The following is a 17,546-nucleotide window of genomic DNA, read 5'->3' on the forward strand; positions in this document are numbered from 1 at the left end:
GATATGCCAGGTGGCTTGCTTCTCTCAATTCACGTGTTCTTAAGTGATTAGGTAGCAATTATCAATAAATGGCTGATTTTAAAATCAGCACTCGTCTGCCAAACTGGTTGAAATTAGTAAACCTAGATCGGACTAGGGATTGCAGTTGTGTGCAGAATGAATGAGTAAATCATAAATTTAGCGATTTTTATTGTATTTAGAGGGGCATTGGTAAGGATAGTATTGAAAGAAGTTGAGTGGGTGAATGCTTCTATGTTGCCCAAATTCCATCATTGCCTGACCCACCTGAATGGCTTGATTCTGTGCAATACAGTTTTTCCTAAGGGAGCTGCAGATGCATCTCATTCTGAACATTAAGTGTATTGAGAATACTTTTTCGATTCTGTCAAAACGGTTAGTTTCTGTTACTCATGTTAAATGGCAATAGTTATTAAAATACCTATGTTTCAAAAGAAAATTTCCTCTGTAATTCAACTAGGGTAGTGCAGAAAATAAATTTTGAATACAGTGCAGCAGAAGCCTGATTAATTTTCGGAGGCATTCATACCAGAACGTATTACGAGTAGTTTATATCAGTGCAATGCTCTTTTGCTTTGGCTAAAATTCACTTTTAACTTTTGAGGCTGGGAATTAATGGGATCGGTGGGTGATCTACAGTGAAATGTTTATTTTGTGCTGAATCTTTAAATGTATGTTTACATGTTAATAATGTATGGCAAACAGGAGAAGGAGAAGCCCATCACCGCCTCCAAGACGCCGCCGAACTCCATCTCCTCCTCCTCCTCCTCGAAGGCGCAGGTCACCATCTCCTTTGAGGCGCAGGTTAGTAAATGGTTTGCCTTCCAATTATCATGTGATTTCCTATTCAAGGAAGTTAATAACTTTGTAACTTCTAGCATGGTGCTTATGAATTTGAAGTTGATGGTGGAACTTAGCTTTTCAAACACCCAAGTTTATGGGTTCCTTAAAATCATCGGGCTGCTGATTTTCATTCCGACTATCGTTCCAAAATAAATTGATGAATTTCAAGTTACATGCAGAGTTGGGTTTGGGTAATTTAAGTGTGCATAGTAGATAATAAGGCAAAATTATGACATGGAACTGAAACAGGATAATTTTAAGTTTCAACATAAATGCCCGCAAAATTGTTTTAACTTGATGCAAGAACGTTTTTATCTACAATGTCGACTGTTTCCCAATTGAGCAATGTTGTAGTTTATTACATCAAAGTAGAAATCAAAGCATTTTTATAATTTAGCAGTTTTTGCTGTGTTAAAATAGGCCCATCGGCTAATCATGTATTTGCCAATCATCGCACATTCATCTATTGTAATCCCATTAACCAGCACTTGCCTTGTATGCTATGGCATTTCAAGTGTTCATCTAAATACTAAAATGTCTCAAGGGCACCTGCCTCTACCATTCTGTTAGCCAGTGACTTCTAGATACCCACCACCACTGGGTGAAAAAAGATTTTCCTCTATATCTCCTGTTCCTTAACTTAAAAACTGTACCCTTTGGTAATTGATCCCTCTGCTCAGAAGTGTTCCCCTTGTCTACCTGTTTTAACTTTGTACACCTCAGTCAGGCCCCTGTCAGCCTTCTCTGCTCCAAGAAAAACAACTCCACTCCACTGTATCTAGATACTTAGCTGATTTACTCAAGATCAGGCAACATTGTGGTGAGTTTCGTGTGCACCTTCTCTAGTGTATTTGCATCATCTGGTGTGGTGACTAGAACTGCCCTCAGCTCTAACTGTAGCCTAATTAATGTTATATACAGATCCAGCATAGAATTTTGAATGCAGCTGCCTTGCCTGTAAAGATTCTATACTAGTTGAGTTTGATTTATTGCCATGTATACCAAAATGCAATGAAAAGCCTTGTCCACGAACAGTAGTTAATACAGATTGTAGTAAGCAAGGGTTTACAGATCAAAAAAACTTAGAGGCATACAGGTTACATTGCGTGTTACGTTGCGTGGTTGGATGAGATTGACGTTAGCAAGGTCAGTGTTATTTGGGGCTAGAGAGTCTATTCATCAGTCTAATACTGGCTGGGAAGAAGCTGTTCCTGAACCTGCTGGTTTGTCTGTTCAGGCTTCTATATCTTCTGCCTGATGGAAGAGGTTGTTGAATATCATTACCGGGGTGTGATGGGTCTTGATGTTGGCAGTCTTCCCGTGGCGGTGATCTATGTAAATGGAGTTCATGGATGGGCACGTGGCTTCTTTGATGGTTTGGGCTGTGCACACCACCTTCTGTAGTTTCTTACAGTCCTGGGCAGAGTTGTTGTCATACCAGGCTGTAATGCGCCTGGGCAGTAAACTTTCAATTGTGCATCTGTAGCCGTTGTTGAGGGGTGCTCCCCAACGTGCCACATTGCCCGAGGGAAAAGAGACAATTTTGTGCCTTCCCTTCTTGACTGTCGCATCCAGGAGAAGAGGTCAGTTATCGTCACTGAGGAACTTGACGCTCTGCGCTGCCTGAACCTCAGTTCTGTTGATGTAGATTGGGGCATGTTCTTCTCCTTTCTTTTGAGTCCATGATCACTACTTCACTTTTGCGGACATTGAGAGAGATTGTTCTCATTGCACTACAACACCAAGCCCTCTATCTCCCTTCTCTAAGTTGACCCATCGTTGTTAGATATCCATCCTACTATGACGTTGTCGTCAGTGAACTTCTACATGGAAACACAGTTGTGGGTGTTTTTACTGTAGTTAGTGTGTAAAGTTCACGCTGAATTTCCAATCCAAAGCAATGAAGGGCTGGTTTCTTCAGTCTGCAGAGTGAATACGTATTCATTTAACATCCCATTAGCATAGGCCTTAATAAAGCCTGGGTTTCCTGTAGAATGGCGACAGTTGGGTTTGTCTATTACAAAATGGAAACCGACTATTCTGCTTAGGTTCTTTTCTCGCCCTCCAATCCAGGAATGTTTTACTGTATTCTGTGCATATTGTTATTAGCTCCTGATGCATGATAGCTTGGGAACTGAAACTTAATTATCTTAAGATGGTTCTAATGTTTTTAATGTTTTGCATTCAGGCAGTTAAATAATATATTTTGATATTTGTGTTTTGCTTCCAGGTATAAACTATTGTAAATATTTGGATGTATATAATTTTTTTTAGTCATGCCTTATTCCAGCTGAAACTCTTTCACTCCCCATGTCAAGTTTTTGTTTTTCTTTTCTTCCCATTCCAAGGGCAGTGACATGTAGTCGGCAGTAGCTCACCACTGCCTAGGCCATGTCATAATGTTTTGTGTGTTCTGATTATATTGGGCAATTTTTACCTTTGGAAGGAATCCCAACTAAGTAACAGCCCATTCACTACAGAGGCATGTATGAATTATTGGTGTGAAGATCACTATTCTGAGAGAATTTCCAGTGCTTTATCCAACATAAGCGAAGACCACTAATAGCCCTCCTGACTGGGGACAAAAATTGGCAGGTTTCTAGTTCATGTGGAGCTCCTTAATTATGCTTTCAACTCTGAAATTGTCAGTGCAGTCATTACCGATGTATTATTTATAGCCCAACCTGAAATGTTATTTCTTGTCAGCAGTGGAATCTTGTTTGGTGTTTTATTGACAGGAGCAGAAGTTAATTGTTTTACACAGCTGGAAAAGTTTACCAGAATGAAAAAGATTAATTAGAGGAATATTAATTTGGATATGTTATGACTTGGATAATTTTGCACATAATTACTAATTTGACTTTTGTCTTTTAGATCTCCATCTCCACCGCCACGTAGGCGTTCAGCCTCACCTAGGCGCTATTCTCCCCCAATTCAGAGGAGATATACTCCTTCACCACCACCTAGAAGGAGAGGATCCCCATCACCAGCTCCAAAGCGCCGTAGTTCCCCTTCTCCCTCATCCAGGCGTAGGAGAGGATCACCACCGAGTCGTTCCAACAGAGATGTTCGCTCTCCTCCACACAAACGCCATTCACCATCCCCACGACCAAGGGTGATGCGTGGATCTATTAGCCCACCACCAGCACGAAGAGTGTCAGTATCACCGCCTCCACCACAACGACGTCATATGTCACCATCCCCTAGTAATAGGCCAATTCGGCGAGTTTCACGGACCCCAGAACCCAAGAAACCCAAAAAGTAAGTGTGTTAAATAAAGCACTAATGCTTAGTCACTGATTACTGTGCAAAAGTATTCTCACCGATGTGCTACTTGTCTGTTACTGGTTGTCGACTCAAGTTTCTAAACCAGTGCTTTACCTCAGACTACATGCGTTGGCTTAACGGATTTTCAAGCTCTTTGCGGTGACCAAAACACAGGCGTGCAATATTTTCTATCTTGGGTTTTCATTCCAACTTGTAACTAAAATAGTATAGAAAAAGTTAGTTTACTTATTAATTGCATGTTTTGCCAGCATTTCTTCAATTTACCTAGTCATAATTTCAGCATCTCTTCTAGTAGGTAATTCCTTAAAATAGTTGAATAATTGACTTATTTTGTGCTAATCTACTATTATTAATAATTGCAGCTATAACATGCAGGTTCTTATTTCTTTTCTGCGATGCTTTGGACTTGAGCTATAAACTTGTTTTAAACTACCTGATGGCTTCAATCCAGTTGATGTAGGAAATAACTTTTGTATTTTCCTAGTATTGATCCCTAAGGATCTTTCATTTTGAATACACTAATTTATAAACTTTTCTTAGGATCACACCAAGTCCACTAGCTGTAAGAAGAGCTTCTTCCTCCAGATCCATATCAAGATCACCAGAACCTCTTCCCAAGAAGAGGCCAATTACTTCAGTCTCCAGGTCACAATCTGTCAGCAGGTCACCAACTCCTGCTCCCCCTCTACCACAAAACAAAAAGACAACGAGTGCTTCGGTTAGTCCATCCCCAATGAAGGTAATTTACAATACTACACTGCTAATATTCCTCCATCTGACATTGTTTTCCAATTTAGTTTAGTATATTCTCCAATAATCAAGGTCAACAGAGTAAATAAACCCGCACAATAAAATCTATTCTACCCAATGTTAAGGGCCCTTTGTAGCTGCTTATGGCAACCCTTGCTGTAACTTATGTTTTTGCACAACTTCCGTCATGAGGAGCAATGGAAGGGGTGAATGACCAGGATCGTTTTCCCGGATTGGGGAGTCCAGAAGTGGGGGGCATAGCTTTAAGGTAAGAGGGGAAAGATATAAAAAGGACCTAAGGGGTAACTTTTTTTACGCAAGGGGTGATGTATGTATAGAATGAGCTGCCAGAGGTGGTGTTGGAGGCTAGTATAGGTATAACATTTACAAGGCTCTGGGTGGGCACATGAACAGTATTGTTTAGAGGGATATGGGACAAATGCTGGCAAATGGGACTAGATTAATTTGAGTATTTGGACGTGGATGATTTTTGGTCGTTATCTGTGTTATGCAACTCTCTGACTGTGCAGAGACCTACTGATGTGAAACCTGATTCTCACTAATTTTGATTTTATTATTTTAAGTGATGAGGCATTTCTATAGCCAGTGTTTTGTTTAGTATTGTAAAACTGAGTTGTGGAAGGTATGTGGCACTCCCGTTAAAATTGAGTGGACTAATTCAGGTCATTTAGACTGCCAACAAGTTCACACAATTGTAGTTTTGAAAATTGCATTAAACAAAGTAATTCGTGCATTGCTCATTTTTGAAGTTATGCTATATGAATTTTTCTACCTGAAAATGATGATTCCTCCCTTGTTGATACTTTTACTAAATTATCTTTAGTTTCTTCTTGGCTGTCTTTTCTGTAGTTGTTGAGTCAGCTGCCAGGATTTCACCAGTCCTGTCTTTGCGGGGCACTGTTGAATTGCCTTGCCATTCTGATTTTGGATTTTATACACCTACTTTCCTCCGACCATTGCAGGGTACCAATATAACACAAGTGTATTTGGTAATGTCTCCTTCAGAAACTGCCTGGAGTAATTGTACGATGCTTAATAATAATGTACATCACTTTGTAACACTTTTGCCAGATATCTAAAATAAGCTTAGCAAGTGTAGTGAGTCCTCTTTAAAATGATGTCTTGCTACTAAACATTGTGAAATAATATTGCTTTATATCCTCAAGATCTCTGATCAGGAAACTGGAGGAAAAAAGAAGAAAAAGAAGAAAGATAAGAAACATAAGAAGGACAAAAAGCACAAGAAACACAAGAAGCATAAGAAAGAAAAGGCAGCTGTGTCTGCTGCAGTTGTAGAACAAACAGTAGAGCCAGTTGAAGCTCCAGCAAAGTCACCCCAGCCAGAATCTTCAGAACCTGTAAAGGTGAGATTAGTTAAAATTGGAGACTAGTAGAAATAAAGTTGATGTTTCCAGTAATTAGCATGGAATGTATGTTTTACAAGTTTGAAGCACACACCTTAGAAATGCATGCAGTTGCTCATTTTTAGCTATGTTGCTCAACTGAGCACTTTCTCAGCGCTGTTAGCTAAAAGGAGAAGAATTTCAGAGTGCTTTGGCCAAAAGGGATCTGGGTGTTCTTGTACATTATTCGAAAACTAGTGTGCAGGTAATAAGGAAAGCAAATGGAATTTTGGCATTTATTGCTACAGCAATAGGGTATAAAAGTGGAGGAGTTTTGCTACAGCTAGAATATTGTGTACCATTTTGATCCCCTTCCTAGAGGAGTGTCATTGTGTTGGAGGCTGTTTAAAGCAGGTTGGTTAGATTGAATCCAGAGATGTTTGTTTTACGAAGAAAGGTTGAGCAGATTAGGCCTGTGCTGTCTGAAACTTAGAAGCTTTAGAGAAGATCTAATTGAGGTATAGAAGATGCCAAACGAGATTGACAAAGTAGATGAAGAATGAATATTTCCTTGTGGGGCAATCTAGAAAAATAGATTGCAGTTCTAGGTTAAGGGATAGCAGATTTTAAAACTGAGATGAGGACCAATTACTGCTTTAAAGAGTTTTGAAACTATGGAATTCACTACCTGTGTTCAGTGGATGCTGAGTCATTGAGTTGATTTTTTTAATGAGTAATGCATTGACAGGTTATGGAGACCGGGCAGGAATGTGAAAATGCAGTCAGTCATGAGTGGCAGAACAGGCTCGAGGGACTGAATTACCTACTTTTAATTTTTATGTTCTTGTCATGGCACTAAGGAAGACAATACAACTTAATCCGCATCCTCAAAATGCACTTCAGGTAGCAAGAGAAGCAGTGATTTGAGGTCTTTGTGGTACAGTTTGGTGCTGGTTGTAGTGGTAATTTACCTTTTCGAAAATGCACATGGGAGGGGCCACTTGAGTGATCTGCATTCTACATTGTATATTGTTGCATGTTTGCACATGCATGCACTTTAAATCATTGCACGTACTCCTTGTATGTTATGAAGTTCAAATAATTTGGGAGCCCAATGTATTTTGAAGTGCATCCCTTTGAGGCTGTGAGTACTTGCATTAAAAATTGTGCTTTATAGAACTTGCTTTATAAACAAAGCATGTTCTATACTTTTAAAGTTTTCTAAGAATAAAATAAATCTGAGCTGTGTAACGTGCTGCTCAAATAAATTTTGGCTTCTCCTGTCCAGAAGTTGGAAGTATTAAATATTAATTTTCTTCAATTAAATCATTGAGCCCTGTTGCAGAATTTTTTTGTTAAAAATGCCATTCAGCATAGCTCTAAGTTTCATCTGAATTTGTCTTAGGAATCGGAAAGTGAAGAGGAAAATTTAGATGACCTGGAAAAGCATCTCCGAGAGAAGGCTCTACGATCAATGCGAAAGGCTCAAGTTTCACCACCATCATGAAGGAGAGTGCAGAATATATATAACTTATGGAGCTGATTGGATTAGGCACAAGGGCTTTGTACATTTTAAAATTGACTGCTAGAATAATGCCAGTATATTGAAATGGCTGTCATGCCACTCATGAACACTGACACTGCCTCTTACTTATACCAGAAATAATTTTTCATAGTCAAATTGAAATGTTTTATTACAAATTTAGACAAAATTCCAACATGCTTTCATTTTCACAACTATGTATCATTTTAAATGCAATAATACTTGAAAGGCCGATGATCTGGATGGTTTGATGGTTGGTTTTAATCCTGGAGCTGTACTTTGCTTATCCTCATCGACCATGATTGGCTGAGATTCATTTTTTCCTATCTGACCTTAAACAGCTCTGATCCACGGAGCTGTTTCATTTCTTCCATCAACGCAACAACGTACATGCATGGTTGCTGCCAGCTGATCCTGGAATAGAGTGATGAAAATCTTGGGGAAAGCCTGTGACTCAAAATTTCCTGACTCCTTTTGAATGGTCTGTTTGACAGTGAGAAATCCTTTGTGGGGGAACTGGTTTTGATAAAAACTGATTTGTATGGAGTAAGTTGTGAATTTAGAGTGAACCAGTTTTCAAATTCAGCCGTAAGGTATGCTGGATTTGCACTGAATTTATACTGTTTGTGATGAAACATTTAATGTGTTGGTACCTTTTTCTTTCTGTTTTGCAGTTTTGTCTTGGCTGCCATTAATGGTATTATGTGACATCATTTATGTAACTGTACAAATCCTTTGTGTTTAATCCACTGATGCAATCTGTAGTGTAGTTTCTGCAGTTTGAGTTTTATTTGAGCCGTTTGATTGTCTACAACATTCTTTATAAAGAGCTTCAGGTGAAAATGCGCTGTATCTAGAACACTGGAAGTCTCTTTTTTTTAAAAAAGAAATGAAAATTGTTATAGGAAGAGGATGGTACTACCAGGATCTAAAGGATTTTAAGATTCCCTGGTTGACAGTAGCTGTGGGTTGTATTTTCCTTTGTGTAACAGGTTGGTTTCGCCCAAACTGTTAATGTCTTCTACTGTTACGGTTGTTCTGGGAGTAAAAACAAAACATGTTTAGATGCTGTTCTTTTGTGGGAGCTTAACAAAATCTGTAATGAATATTTTGAATTTGTCATCTTTTGACTTAAAAAGGGTTTTTTTATAAACGTTGAATTATAAAGCTGTAAAAAGCTGAAGTAATAAATGGAAATTAAATTTCTAAATTGAACTTTCTTCCCTTTGGGCTTTTTTCCCCTAACAGGAAGTAGTCACTGATTTAACTTGGGGCATCTACCCTCATCTTTAATAAGTTGTACTTGTTTTGGTCAAAATTGGTTACAGCAAAGAAACTGGAAGCAGAATATAAGCATTGATCTTTATTTAAATGCGATGTGTCAATTTTTGTTTAGAAGTTTGGGAAATAAGTTAATTTGTACCTTTTTCAACTTAAGAACAAAATGGAGCAGAACTTTGAAATGCAATTGATAAGGAACTAAAATCAATTAGTACTAACACTGGCATTGTTTCGCTACTACTTAAAAGTGCACTAAAGGTTGTCGGATGTAGGTGTCAAATGCAGTCCAGAGCCAAGTTAAACCAGAGTACCAGAAGCAGTCATGTTTCGCTACAGAAAGGAGTATAACCATATTAAACAAATAAAAATACTTAAATATCATCATACATTAAGGCTGATTTTTCAGAAATTTAAAGTGCCTAACATCCTTATCATATTGCACATTTCTGAAAGAGTTAATTATTGTGGTACTGGAAACTTTGTTTAGAAATGATAAGCGTGTGATGTATGGCACAAGGGATTAAATCCATGTTCCTCATTGAGGGATATTTTGTTGTGTAGATCTGGAGCTTTTACTTTAAATTCATGAGCTCAGAACTTCTGTTTCCTTTAACCAGTAAGGTGATTGGGTTCAGTTGCCAAAAATTTGTTGAGGTCACATTAAAGTATATAAAAAGAAAATTATTTATTTGCTTGCCTGAAGTAAACGAAGGCCTTTTTGAGAGAGATGTTTGGCAACATTAGAAACACTATATAACTTAATGTTATAAACCAAAAGTGCTACTTTTATTAAGGACGGTAGATAATGCACAGTTTAAACAAATGCCTTTACTTGCACTTCATTTTTCCTCATGCAAATGGCATGGGGATATTGTGGGACTTCTTCCTTTCAGCAGTTTGTTTTTACAATACTTGTATGATCATTCCAAGTTGATGATTCTAAGTTCTGGTTCTTCAATTACAGTTAGTGACACCACTTCCACAGGAGGAAAATGTTCAAATTGGCCATAAGTTATTTGTAGCTCTTAATGTTCAATTATTTTATACCCTTGTTCTTTCTTAAATTAGTTTTAAATTTTGATTCTTGCTTCGCAGCCTAGGCATTGTATTCCAACTTCTATAGCCTCCTTGGGACTGACTGATGAGCAACTGCCAGATTTCAGGTTATATTTTGAAAAGCTCCTGTCTAGCTAATTCACAAAGCTGACGCATTAAACGGTTCTTTTTCTCACTACATAACCTGCAACACCTCGCTAATTCCGAAATTTGCAAGGCAGGTTATGACTCTTGAAGATTAACTGGTCAATTTCAGTCTACTGCATTGTCACATGGAAGTTACAAGTTGTATATAGTCATGTAAAATACAGTCTCCAGATTAAAAAAGAAACTTGAGTATATTACATCCTCCACATTTTCAGGTTGTCAAAATGCTTCACAACTGAAAATACATCTGATTTCTCATTGTTTTAAAGTTAGTTTGTAGACTTGTAACAGTAAAGTAAATAACATTGCTGAAGCAGGATTGATGAATGGAAAACATTTGACAGGACCTCTTGCTACTCTTCAGGATTAGGTATATTCGTTTAAGCTGGTTTGATGTAGTGAATAGACAACACTTCTGACATGTAGCTATCCTCCAATACTGCAATGAAGCATTAGTCAAGATAACATGCATAGGTTCTTGTAGGGCAACCTGAACCCATCACAGGGTACTGGTCCAATGATTCATTGTAAGAATTGGATGATAACACCAGTTCTCTAGAACACAATGAAAACCCCAAAACCACCTGCTTATTACTCGACAGCTTGCATCATACCAGTTCTCAAAGATACATTGGTTATATAGTACAGGAAGTTTTTACATTTGGGAGACCATTTCCAGATGGAGTGTTTACTTTGAGCGTATCTGGTGTGACTGAGCTTATGTTCACTTAAACTTTAATTCCACACCCCACTTCTGTAATAGACAATAGGTGCTGGAGTAGGCCATTCGGCCCTTCGAGCCAGCACCACCATTCATTATGATCATGGCTGATCATCCACAATCAGTATCCTGTTCCTGCCTTATCCCCATAACCCTTGATTCCACTATCTTTAAGAGCTCTGTCTATCTCTTTCTTGAAAGCATCCAGAGAGTTGGCCTCCACTGCCTTCTGGGGCAGACCATTCCATATATCCACCACTCTCTGGGTGAAGAAGTTTTTCCTCAACTCTGTTCTAACCTCTTAAAACTTAACACAGGTTTAAGGAACAGAAACATATCAGAGACTTCAGTTTTTCCAACTGTATACCAGTTTAACAGCTTTAGGTGTCACCTGTCACTCCAGTTTCTCTCCAGCATGTGTTGATTATGGAGGATAGTTACATCAGAACCACTTAAAATTGCAGTAGTGTAGGCTGGTATACCCTACTGATGTACTGCTAGTGGGACAGTGATATCCATAGAGTTGATCTGCCTTCATCAAATACCTGGGAGTCTGCTTGCCAGCCTTTCAATCCTTCCCTCCCACTACTACGTTTCTGTAAGTACTTGCACCTGTACACCAGTGTTCTTGCTCAGCTGTTTTGGTGCGTGGTTGCATTGTAGCCTGAGAAATACTAAATGGGATTTGGCTGGGATAAGTAAAACATGAGCAGGGCCATGCATTTTTAAAAGAGATTGCACGAACCAATTAAATTTTCAAACAAGTATTGTTATGGGCTCATCTGTTGCGCATCCTATTAACATCCTCTTTGCATTATTGTAGCCTTCTTTGAGCAAGTCCAATATGTGCCCAGTCCTCTGACACCACCTCCAAAAAGATTAGAAGTTTGTAGCCAGAAATTATATATTTCCACCACAATTTATGACAAGATTAGGAAGCATCTCTTCTGGTCTGTTGATATTTTAAGTGCTGCTTGCCTCTTAAAGTATATTCTCTATTTTGTGAGGTACCCACCTTCACTATCTCCTTTCACTATGACATTGAAATCATCCTTTAGACAGGTGAATAGTACACTGTGGTTCTCTCTGATTCTACAAGATTGGTTATTTTTGGCTCTAATTATTTGTTCAAAGGAGACCAGAGGTGGTTTTGTTTTGGGTTAGCCATTAATATATTCTCATGCTGTCCCTGTAGCCTTCATTTTATTTTTTAAGCTGCCCTTTGTATGTTGTATGCAGCTTGTTTTCTCTACTGTTTTGCACATAAGCTTCCTTTTTTATTTTAGTCTCTCCCCTTTGAAAGACCTTTTCTATTCCCATTCAAAATTGTTCAGTTTTGGCTTTCTGCTCACTAACTGGAACTAAATATAACGCTTCTATAACAAAAAACCTAATGATGCAATTGTTGTTCTTCAAGTGTTTCACTGAAACCTGCATTGTTTGAATTCTGAAAACTAGATCCATTGCTGCTTCCTTGTTGGACTGGAAGTACGTTGATTAAGAAAGTGTTCTCGTTTTTATTTCTGAAACTCCACCTCCACTCTTATTATTGCCGTATAATTTATGGATGATTTACATCCCCTTTTATCATGAATTAGCCTGGTGTTCTCAACTCTTGGCAAATAAAAATGGTGGAAGGTTGAGTGAAGTTCAGTACGATTATTTAGTGAACTTTGGGCTACCATATTTGGCATGTAGAATTAGAATTATTTTCAAAGTTCCCCACTGTTTGATAGTTTACTTAAGCCAGTGCAGTCTTTGTTGCTTTGCTACTGACCTTGACTAATGCTGACACCAGAGTGAATTTGGTCCAGAAATTTGCTGGAACATAATGGGGGAGCACAACCAGAAAATTCAGCACTGCAATGTAGCCTCTTTCTACTGAATTGCAGGATACCGTTCTTCATGGTCCTACCGCAAACACAAACAATTACAAACAAGTAGCTAAAGAGTGCTGTGAAAGCAGTCTCTGATAACTAAATCTGTTCCAGTTGAATGCTCCCAGTGTTCTCGCATTGAGAGAGGTGTGAAAAGTCGTGAGTCACTGACTCCCCATTCACAAAGGCTCAAAAGCTCACCTCAGAAGCATTTAAGATCATTCCAGCACTGTGTGGCACATCACTCCAGCATCATTCTAAACAGCAGCAAATACTCAGGCAGCTGGTGTCTATTTACACTAGTCACAAATTGTGGGACGCATGCAGCACACAGGACCAGAACATCGTCCCTGGTTCCAGTCTTGCAAAGATGATAAGCATTGCTCAAGCATATCGTTGCAGAGGTCAGTGCTGTGACTGTTTGTTTTGATAGGTGGAAGATGAGTAACAATCCAAAGTAGAATTTGGCCATTCGAGAAACCAAGTTTCTCACTAAGATTTGATGCAGGAAGCATGTGCTTCTCCACTTGTGATCTCAGAAGATTATCCGCCAGCCTGGATGTCAGTAGCATTCCCTGTCACGTGGGAGTAGCAGGTGCCGGAACCTGTATTCAAAAGGTCAACAGTTCTTTCCTGTGATTGGTACTCAACTAATGAGTACATGTGGTCTGATGCTTAGCCATGTTTTACAGGAATACGCACACTGCTCCAGACTACCCAGTCTGCTCAACTGGAATCTTTAAGATAGACTTGTCGAGGACAGGATATCGTTGCACATGTTCAAAACATCAGTGAAACTCCTGTGTCTGCTTTGTGTTGATACGGAGGTGTTGGTGTTGGACTGGTGTGGGCCAAGTCCAAAGTCACGCCACACGCCAGATTATAGTCCAACAGGTTTATTTGAAATCACAAGCTTTTGGAGGGCTGCCCGTTTACAGACTTTACCTGATAAAGGGGCAGCACTGCGAAAGCTTGTGATTTCAAATAAACCTGTTAGACTATAATCTGGCGTGTTGCGTGACTTTTGATCTTGTCTTTACATTGAGTTCAGAATCACAGGTTAGAAAGTGAATGTAGGTGATAAATTCGATCAATTTTGTCTTAAGTGCCTTTTTGCCTCAGTTGTCACTGAGGAACTTTGAGTGCCTGAGGCTATGCCTCTCAAGCAGTGGAAGAAATGTTATGTGGCTACATATGCAAGCTCTGTTTAAATGTCCCTACTGACCCTCTTTTGCTCAATGACAAGCTCATAAGAGGTAGGAGTGAAATAGACCATTTGGCCTTTCAAGTCTGCCATTATTCAGTGAGATTGCGAATAACCTGATAATCCTCAATTCTATTTTCCTGCCTTGTCCTTCTCGTTCTTGGTCCCCTTACTAACCTGGCATGCTAGTCTCAAATATATTAAATGACCCAAACCCGACAGTCCTGTGAGGTAAAGAAATCCGTAGATTTACTACTCGGAGAAGAAATTCTTGCTCATCTTTAGTTTAAAGAGTGACCCATGACTCAGATTATGTCCTTTGGGTCGTCAGTCTCCTGCAAAGGGAAACAATCTCTACATCTTCTCTAAAGTCACTACGAGTTTTGTTTCCAGATTCTTTCTCATTATGAACTCCAATAAGTTCAAGCCCAAATGTCTCAAACTCATACCTGGAATCGACCTAGTAAGCCTTCTATGGCATGGAGGAACTCCAGTATATTTTAGATTAGATTAGTTTATAGGCCCAAAACTCTGAATTTAAGGTGTGGTCTGAACAGTGCCTCATGTAGTTTTGTCAAGACTTCCCTATATTATAGTTCCGTTCCCTTGGAAATAATACAGAAGACTAATGGTCTGTTTGCTTTTATCTGCTACAAAGGGGCTGGGGGGAGAAACAAACTGCAGATGCCAAAGATCTGAAAGAAAAGCACAAATTGCTGGAAAAATTCATCAGGTTTGGTAGCATCTGTGCAGAGAATGTGGTTAACGTTTGAAGTCCAGTGACCCTTCAGAACTGATAGTAGCTAAGTCAAGGATGCATTTACGCTGATGGCAGGGTTAGGGAGTTGGTAGTTGGGAGAAGGAATGAGTGGATAGGTGGAGCTGGAGACCATAGAGAAGGTTGGTCATGGGCTAGGGAAGAAGATAATGGGGAACGTAAGTAGTTAAAAATAGGTTGGCTGAAAGAACTACACATTCTGCTGGAGAAACTCAGTAGGTCTGGCACCATCTGTGGATAGAAAAGTTAATGTTTCAAATCTAGTTGACCCTCCTTCAGTTCAGATTTGCACATATTGTTCCATGTAAAACTGGACAAGTGCTCTGTCTAGCTCTTAAATGAAGGAGCATCATTTTGGACTGAGGTGAATGCAATTTTCACTCATGGTAATGAATGGTTAGAATGTTTTTACCCCAGATGGCTATGGAAGCTCAGACATTGAGTATATTTAAGACAGTAATAGCTTTTCAGATACTAATGATATTAAGTGATACGGAGAGAACGTGGGGAAATGGCATTGAGATAAATGGTTGGCCATGATCTGGACTTGTGGACCAGGTTTGATGGGCTGAATAGCTACCCCTGCTGCAATGTTTCTATGTTTCAGTTTTTCTGATTTGCTAAGTTTGTGGATGAAATATCAATGTGTAATTTGCTTCATTCTGCAGTAAATTCAGCTTCACGATGATGTGTGGTTGGTGGTGGTGATACGATTTCTTTTATTGCATGAACACTTACTTATATTTAAATCAATTTTATTTCAGCCATCAATTTACTGATCTATCAGAGACAATAATTGAGGCAGTTTGTGCTAAAATTTGATTAATAAATCATATTGAAATTCTGAGTTGATAGTAGACACTAATATGGTTCCACAATTTGAAATTACCACTTACCTGCTGATCTAGCCAATTTTGTGATTTCAGTGCCTCACTGTGTTGCCTGATCAGGAAATTTGAGTTCAGTTATGCAATGACATCAAACAAAAGAGCATGTGTTGGTATTCCAAGACTGCCTCGAAAGTTGTTGAGTTCCTTCTGCTTCAACAAAAAGGTGGGAGTAGCTTGTGTAAAGGAATCACTTAACCATCCCCCCCCAGCTCAATATTTATTAGCTCAATTCAATCATGTTAAACTGGTTTTAGAAGTTGCTCCATATATTCCCAACAGACATGCATGCAAAATTATGAGCCACTCCTAAATTGAGGCAAGCTACCACAGACTTGTTCACACAGCTCAGAAGCTACTACGTCTGCCACTAAGATAACAAAGAGTGGAGTTGGATGAACACAGCAGGCCAAGCAGCATCTCAATAGCACAAAAGCTGATGTTTCAGGCCTAGATCCTTCAGCGGAGAGGGAACTGGAATAAATAGGGAGAGAGGGGGAGGCAGACCGAAAATGGAGAGAAAAGAAGATACGTAGAGAGGAGAGTATAGGTGAGGAGGTAGGGAAGGGATAGGTCAGTCCAGGGAAGACGGACAGGTCAAGGAGGCAGGATGAGGTGGTAGGTAGGAAATGGAGGTGCGGCTTGAGGTGGGAGGAAGGGATGGGTGAGAGGAAGAACAGGTTAGGGAGGTGGGGACGAGCTGGGCTGGTTTTGGGATGCAGTGGGGGGAGGGGAAGAACTAGGCTGGTTTTGGGATTCAGTGGGGGAAGGGGAGATTTTGAAGCTTGTGAAGTTATCTTGGATTCTCCAGCATCTGCAGTTCCCATGATCACTGATACGTCTGCCACTATGTTGGTGAGAGGAACACAGCATTAAATGTCCAGACACCATAAGGGAAATGGCTATTCTCTGTTGTGCCTCTCCAGTAGCCTTAAAATTAGAAGCTCAAGGTTATTCCAATCTTAATATCGCCACTCTATCTTGCACTCATTGCTGACCACTAACTCACAGATACATACTTTCTAATCAGTCTGTTCAGTGATGTTCGTACACAGATCTGCAGCAGGTGGGAGCAAGTATGCTTCACTATTGGTGCAATACTGGACACTGGAGCTCTGCATTACATGTTTTAGCTAGCATTATTCCCCTTGTCTGATATGATCCATTTAAGTCTGTCCTTAATGGTGACTTTGAATTTTTGCAATTAACTAAGACATGCACACCAAACTTCATATTCAACCTGCAGAAGTTCAAAACCAGTTACATTTATCTACTCCATTAGAGGGCAGTACAGCACTAGATAACATTATTGTTGTGCAAAGCCCTTATTGGTGCAGGTGAGCCTTGAATCTTTGCTGTTGCCATTTTTTGATTCTTTTCAAATTAACTTCCTTTGTAATGTCCTCACTACTGATGTAGAGAGAACAAACTGGGTGTTTCATTTGCCCCAACACTCAGGTTGCAATGCAAGGCCAAATACTAGCTCAGTAAAGCTCTGATTATGCTTGGAGCTTTTAATGTGTTAGTGTTTGAAAGTCCCTCAACAGAGGAAAATTGGATCTTATGGAGAATTGGACTGAGGATATGTTCTAAGTGCCTGGTTTTGAAAGATCTCTTAAGGTAAAAGGATTTTTTTTTAAAGGGGAAATTTTGTAACGGTCTGGAAAGCTAGTGATTAATGTGATTGCACAAAATACATTGTCGTGACATTGAGATGTCATGATGTATGCTCAAAGTTTTCCATTATGGGAAAGTATACCTTATGTATTTGTGAAATTAGGTTATACTA

At 39.3% G+C, this 17,546-nt stretch overlaps 1 protein-coding gene across 4 annotated transcripts in view; it reads left to right on the forward strand.

Annotated features, from left to right (window-relative positions):
* srrm1 (serine/arginine repetitive matrix 1) overlaps positions 1-9,021 on the forward strand; it is a 53,623-nt gene extending 44,602 nt beyond the window's left edge. For all 4 annotated transcript variants that reach the window (XM_048557803.1, XM_048557805.1, XM_048557804.1 and 1 more), the window contains 5 exons: positions 724-822; positions 3,736-4,122; positions 4,690-4,888; positions 6,087-6,284; positions 7,669-9,021. In XM_048557803.1, coding sequence (XP_048413760.1) covers positions 724-822; positions 3,736-4,122; positions 4,690-4,888; positions 6,087-6,284; positions 7,669-7,770 — 985 coding nt within the window. In that variant the 3' untranslated portion in view covers positions 7,771-9,021. The remainder of the gene's footprint in view (positions 1-723; positions 823-3,735; positions 4,123-4,689; positions 4,889-6,086; positions 6,285-7,668) is intronic.
* Positions 9,022-17,546: the final 8,525 nt, after the last annotated feature.

This window comes from Stegostoma tigrinum, chromosome 24 (assembly GCF_030684315.1).
Source record: "Stegostoma tigrinum isolate sSteTig4 chromosome 24, sSteTig4.hap1, whole genome shotgun sequence".
Lineage (NCBI taxonomy): Eukaryota > Metazoa > Chordata > Chondrichthyes > Orectolobiformes > Stegostomatidae > Stegostoma > Stegostoma tigrinum.